General features: G+C 52.4%; 1 protein-coding gene across 1 annotated transcript in view; it reads left to right on the plus strand.

Annotated features, from left to right (window-relative positions):
* Positions 1 to 5,578: 5,578 nt before the first annotated feature.
* Positions 5,579 to 6,443, plus strand: part of CORO2B (coronin 2B) — a 5,995-nt gene continuing 5,130 nt past the window's right edge. Inside the window, exon 1 of the mRNA XM_042876098.1 lies at positions 5,579 to 5,605. Coding sequence (XP_042732032.1) covers positions 5,579 to 5,605 — 27 coding nt within the window. The remainder of the gene's footprint in view (positions 5,606 to 6,443) is intronic.

Below are 6,443 nucleotides of genomic sequence, written 5' to 3' on the forward strand. Positions count from 1 at the left end.
TCCATTCCATTCCATTCCATTCTACTTTACCCTATCCTATCCTATCCTATCCTATCCTATCCTATCCTATCCTATCCATTCCATTCCATTCCATTCCATTCCATTCCATTCCATTCCATTCCACTCTACCCTTCCCTACTCCACTCTGTTCTGTTCTAGTCTATTCACCCCATTCCATCCCCCATCTCATCCCACTCCATCTCATCCCACTCCACTCCACTCCACTCCACTCCACCCCATCCCATGCCATCCCATGCCATCCCATCCCATCCCATGCCATCCCATCCCATCCCATCCCATCCCATCCCATCCCATCCCATCCCACCCCAAAGCTTGGTGCTCTGGGCAGCCAGATAGGGGGAGTACAGCTCTGCGCCTGGGTTTTCTGCTGCAAAATCCCCATGCAAGGCCTGCAGACAAGCTCTGCTTCCTCAGCCAGCACAGCCGAGCTGAGCCTGTGTCTGCCCAGGTCCTGGCTGTGACTCATCTGCAGCAGCAACCTGACAGCTCCAGAAATGCCATTTTTGACGTCACCTCATTGTTAAGAGCTGGCGAGAGGAGGATGAGGACGAACAAAAATACACCAGTACATCAGCACTCCTCCATTCACATTGGCTCTCCAGCCTGCCACTGGGGCGAGGGCACACTTCTGTGCTACGGACACAATCAGAGCATGTATTCCTTCCCCCTGCAGCACTGTGCTTTCAGAAGCTTCCCTCCGCTTCTTGCATGAGTGCCCAAACCAATCTGCACATCCCCCGTTCATGCAATTTTAAACCCTTGGAAATTCAGCTGATTCCCCAAAACTGCCTTCTGAGAGCACAGTGCGGGATGCGGAGCTGTGGGCAATGGCTGCTTCTCTCCCAGACGTTTCCCCACGTAACATCCACATCTCTCCTTCCTTTTTATTTAGTTTCCCGAGTAGCATCAGCTACAGATGGAAGAAATCATAATCAGCATTTTAATTGCGGCACGCAGCTTGACTCTTATTAATATTCTGCAAACAAGGAGCTTTGGCGGAGCTGCATCGCTGCCTCCTGCCTGCGCCCCGAGCTCAGAGCACACCCATCCACGCCCCATGCAGCCATCCCAAACCCTGAGCCATAACCCTAATTTGCCAGCAAATTACTCTTCTTTTTCACTTCTTTTTTTTCTTCCTGGCAAATGGAGCACAATGCCAGGCTGTCATTTGCAACCTGTTCTGAAGGGATGGTTGGCCCACAGAGAAGCCCAGAGCTGCGGTGCACTGCTGCTGCCGGATGGTCCCCACTGGAGCCCCCTTGGCTCTCCGTGTCAGATGGCTGCACGCTCCTTTGTACAACCTAATAATTTCATTATTTTTCTTAAATAGGAGCTGATTAGCTCATTAAGAGTAAACTAATTTTCTTTGGAAATAAGCAGCCACCTAATTAATTGGCATCCATATTTAGCTGAACATAATTAAGGTAACCTAGATACTGCGCATCTACTCGGGGTCTGATTTGCTGCCATTTTTCCTTCTTCTTCTTCTTCTTTTTTTTTTTAATATAAATTTTATTTTTACATTTCTGCCCTCTGTTCTCGCCAGAAATCTTCCCCAGAAAAATGCTCTGCTTTGTGCTGCGAGCACCAATGTGAATGTGTTTGCATACGCTGGGCCATATGTTCCTCTGCACACCAGAAATTCAGCTCCTTGCAACTGAAAGCCTTTGGGTGCTCGGCAGGAGCAGAACCCTCCTCGAGAGCAAACAATGTGCAGACAATTCCCAGGCCTGACCTGGGGCTCAGAGAAGCTGAAGTTGTGGAACTGGGAAGGAAATCCCATGTATTTTTCTGGGAGCACCTCCCTCTTTCATCCTGGAAGGAGGGCTGTGGATGAGGGAGCCACAGAGCAGTAGGAAAGATGGGATTTGGAGGTGACATGTCTACCTTCTTCTTCCTTTCCGTCTCCTTCATCCTCTTTTTTTTCCTTCTTCTTCTCCTCTTCCTTCCTTTTTTCCTTCTTTTTCCTCTTCTTCTTTTCCTTCTTTTCCTTCATCTGGTGGAGAATGGGCTTAACTGCGCTGTTAGAGCCAAGAGCCTTTTTGCATCTTCTGGGTTTGGAATCAAAGCTCACACAATAGGAGGAGGCTTTGTTTACATGTAGGGAGCCAGAACCCAGGGCTGCTGCTCACGGCAGGGCTGCTGCTTGCAGTCTGTGCTGTGCCTTTAGCTGTGTCCCCACTGCCCATGGGCATCCATCCCTCGTGCTGAGCTCCGAATGGCCCCACAGCACCCCAGGATGCTTCTGCGTTGCCCATAACCCAAACTGAAAGGAAGAGCTCTGTGGGCAGACCGTTCCCGCAGCCCCCGGGGGAGCAGTCCTGCCGTATCCCCCATCCTGCCCCCCATCCCATTCCCATCCTGTCCCCAACCACAGTGACAGCTGTTGAGCGGAGCAGCAGGCACAGTGCCCAGGGCAGCCATCCGCCCCCACTCTGCCTTTGTTGGCCTGGGGAGCCGATGGCATCTGCTCAGCTGTGTGCCAGTGGCATTGCCTTGGGGACAGCCACTGATGGTGGCAGGGAAGGGGATACTCAGCGCGAGGATGCTCTGCTCGCTCCTTGGGGCTTTCTGCAAAGAAAAAAATGCGTGGATTTCAGTATTTCTCTTCAATATGAAGCTGTGCCCTGAGGGCTTTTTCTACCTAAAAGCTCAGGACTCGGAACTCTCGTCTGGTTTGTACCATACTTTGGTTTTCTGTCGATTTTTCCAGACGTGATTTTGGTCTGAAGGAGCCATCTGCTTGTAACCTCGAGACGGGGAAGGAAGGAAGGCAGCAGTCCGGGCTGGTGGCAGCGATGTCCCAGCATTGCTGCACGCACTGCCCCGAGAGCGGCGGGGGCAGCGGGCCGGGGAGCCGACCTGCACGCAAGTGCCTGCACCCTCTGCCGGCTGAAACAGAAACCCCGTCCTGGGTGCCCAGCAAACAAGGGTTTGGTTTCAGTTTTTAGTGCCCGTCGTCCCATCTAACGGTAGCACTGCATGGGTTTTTGCCTCTTTAATTAAACAAGCTCGATTCCAGCTGCTGCTTTTATGGGGCAGGTGAACACTGCTGCGGCAAAGCTGCAGCTTTGAACCGGTGCAAAGTGCTGTCGGAGCTCCCGTGTGCCCTACTTTGGCCTTCAGAGCACAGGGCTCTGGGTCTGCTGTGTCTGGAGAAGTAGCTGTTACCCAAAATACAGATTATGGATGTGCTGCAGTGAGGCCGGGCAGGAGATGGACGTTTATAGCCTATAAATGTATTTATATCCAAGGAGGGGGAGTGACTGATATTTCAGCCTTCATCCTGGCAAAAGTGCTAAGCAGCAATGCTGGTTACTTCTCCTGCTCCACTTTGCATGGCTTGGCTGCAAATAGAAGGAGCCAGCAGCCCTGGGGATGCTGAGCAGCTGGTAACTGCAGTGAGAATGGAGGAGGATGGAGGAGGATGGACCTGAGCAGTGCTGGTTCCCATGGCCGTGGCCATGCAGAGACGTGGTTGCTGGTGCACAAGTGCTGGAAGCTGCACGCAGCAGAAGGGAAAGCCTGCAGGCATCTGTATTTATCCAACTGTTGGACAGAAACATCTCCAAGAGTGGCATCCATCCCTCCATGCACATAAGGGAATGGCCTTTGGGGAAACGATCTGCGCAAACGCTCAGCACAATCACTGCCTCTCAGCGCAGTGCCATCACCAGCAGAGCCCAAGCTGCCCAGTGACCAGACCAGTCCTCTCCTTGCCCTGACGACCCCCAGTGCAGACGTGCTGCCCTGCAGTGCCTGCAGCTCTCTGAGCCCCCAGCTCCGGTGCTGGCAGAGCACTGCTTCCCATGGTTGTTCTGGGTCTCTGCCAAGGATCTGTCCCGTTTCTGCCTTGCTTATGCTGCCTCAGGTGGAACTGGTTCCTAATGAAATTCGGGTCAGCTGCGGTCACCTTTGCATGTACTGAAATCAGCCCCAGGTCAGCAAAATTGGTGTGATTTTCTCCTCTCTTCTCAAGGAGGAGAGACCTCCTCTAAAGAAGGCAGCAGCAAACGTATTTACTCTTAATCTCAGCCACTAGAGACTTGTGTGTACTCAAGGATTTCCGAGGAAACCCTGCAAATCCCTGAGGCTCAGGCAGCCCTCCCTGATCCCCTAAAGCAGCACGAGAGCAGAGAGTGCAGGGGGAGGAGAAAATTCCCCTTGTCCTGGAGGTGGAAGCAGAGCCTCAACAAGGAAGGATTTTCCCATCAGGACGGTCATCCCTGTCCTGCAGCAGTATGTCCATCCTGGGGTCGTGTGTCCATCCTGGTGCCATGTGTCCATCCCCCTCAGAGCTCTGTGTGCCCCTGGTCCATCTGAACCATTCGTGGTAGCAGGAATTGTTTGTTGCCCCTTCTCCCTGTGAGCATCACACGAACACTTCTCCATGCAAAGCACTCCTGCCCAGTTGCTGCAGCAGCCGTGCAAGGCTCCTTCCAACCCCTGCTGTGAAAAACACCGAAGTGCTGGAGCCTGGAGGCAGAGCCCGGTATTAAGGAGCTGCTATTTGGGTCACTGAGCTTTGGGCAGTGTGGGATGCATGCAGCCTCGGAGCAGGATTAGGATTCACTGCGGTTTAGCACTGACAAGGTGCCTTCAGGAGAGGCCGCCCAGGAAGCACTGCCCTGAATCCCTGATTTTATAATTATTGTTCTCTTTTTGTCACTGTTACTGCTGCTTCCACTCCCCCCGAGGCTCCTTCCCCTCTCTGAGGTGCCCTGGGCATGGGAACCGGCCCACTGCTGCTCCGTGTATTCAATTGGTCTTAATTAAAACTCCTGACTCCTTGCACAGAAACCATCACCAGCAAGCAACCCTGCTCTGTCCTCCTGGAAGCTTAATGTACTCTGACAAAAACCCATCAAATCTACTTTGCAAAGGAAATTACTCAGCTGGTTGCTCAGAATTAAAGGGATTGCATATTAACTAAAAGCTCCGTCCTGGAATTCAGCAGCTGCTGCATGCATCCCTGCTCCAGACGCTGCGTTAATCGCGTCCTGCAAATAGGGAAATGGGGGGAAGCTGGATAATGTGAGCTGTGAGGGGAGGTGATGTCTGCTGTTGCGCTCCATGTAACAACCCATAAAGCAGAGCTGTGCATCCCATTAATTCCCAGGAGATGGCAGGAGGGAGGGGGCTGCAGGCTCAGTGCTAATGAAGCACAGCCATGCTGCATCCCCTCTGCCCCTGTGCTCCACGTCGGTTGCTGGCTCCTGGCACGGAGAGCCCAGGGGGTTCCCTGATGTCTGGTGGACACCAGACCCCCCCTGCAGTTCCGCTGTGGTGGGCAGTGCCCCATTGTCTGGTTTTGCCACTGAGTACAACAAAACTTCCTAATGCATAGGTGAAGCCTTTCTTGCTGTGTGTGCAGTTGTTGGGATGTAGGCAAAGGGAAGTGGAGGGGGACACGGCTGCAACAGCTGCGTGGTGAGGAGCAGCTTGGTGCAACTTCCAGTTGAAATGCTTGTTTTTGTGCCTGCTGAAGTGAGCTGCAGGGCTGGGGTTTGAGGTGCACACACTTCATTTTCCCTCGTGTTTCCCAGTGCCTCATGCAATGGCTTTCTGCACTGCCGTGCTGCAAGTAGGCAGTACCACTGGCAGATGGAAAGCAGGCGCTGGGCCCTGTGAGCAGCCTCGCTTTGCCTTGCAATTAGCAGGCTGTGTCTTCCTGAAAGCAAATTAATTCAAATAAATCCTCCTGGCAGCAACGGTGCAAGAGTGAGCCGCTGGGCCTGATCCAGATGCTCAGAGCACTCCTGGCCATGGCCCTGAGCTGTGGGTCCTTAAAATGCAGCATGTTATCCTGCCTGTGTTCCTTTGTTCGTGTTAAATGAAGCCAGGAGCTCGATACTCCGAAAGGTCAGAGCTGGAAGGGCTATGAAATATTTAGTGGCTGTGTCGCGCTGACCTACTTATCCTTCACGCTCCGAAGCTCACCACCACCTCCTGGGTGCCAGGGGTGCAGAAAGGGCCAGAATGGGATGTGGAGGGGCTGTGGGGTCCTGGTGTGGCTGCAGGAGCGCTTGATTCTATGATTCTGTGGTTGTGTGGTTCTTTGGCCCTGTGATTCTATGGCTCTATGGCTCTTGGGCTCTATGACTCTATTTTTCTCTGTCTACGACTCTATGATTCTATGCTTCTATGCATCTGTGGTTCTTTGGCTCTATGATCCTATGGTTCTGTAGTTCTATGGTTCTATGACTCCATTACTAGGAGTCAATGGTTCTGTGGTTCTACAGCTCTGTAGTTCTGCGATTCTATGGTTCTACGGTTCTGTGACTCTGTGATTCCATGGCTCTATAGCTCTGTGACTCTATGGTTCCGTGGTTCTATGACTCCATGGTTCTGTGACTATGACTCTATGATTCTGTAGTTCCATGACTCTATGGTTCTATAGTTCTATGACTCTATGGTTCTAT

Source organism: Lagopus leucura, unplaced genomic scaffold (genome assembly GCF_019238085.1).
Source record: "Lagopus leucura isolate 7727_CA_CO unplaced genomic scaffold, USGS_WTPT01 Super-Scaffold_100015, whole genome shotgun sequence".
In the NCBI taxonomy this organism is placed as follows: domain Eukaryota; kingdom Metazoa; phylum Chordata; class Aves; order Galliformes; family Phasianidae; genus Lagopus; species Lagopus leucura.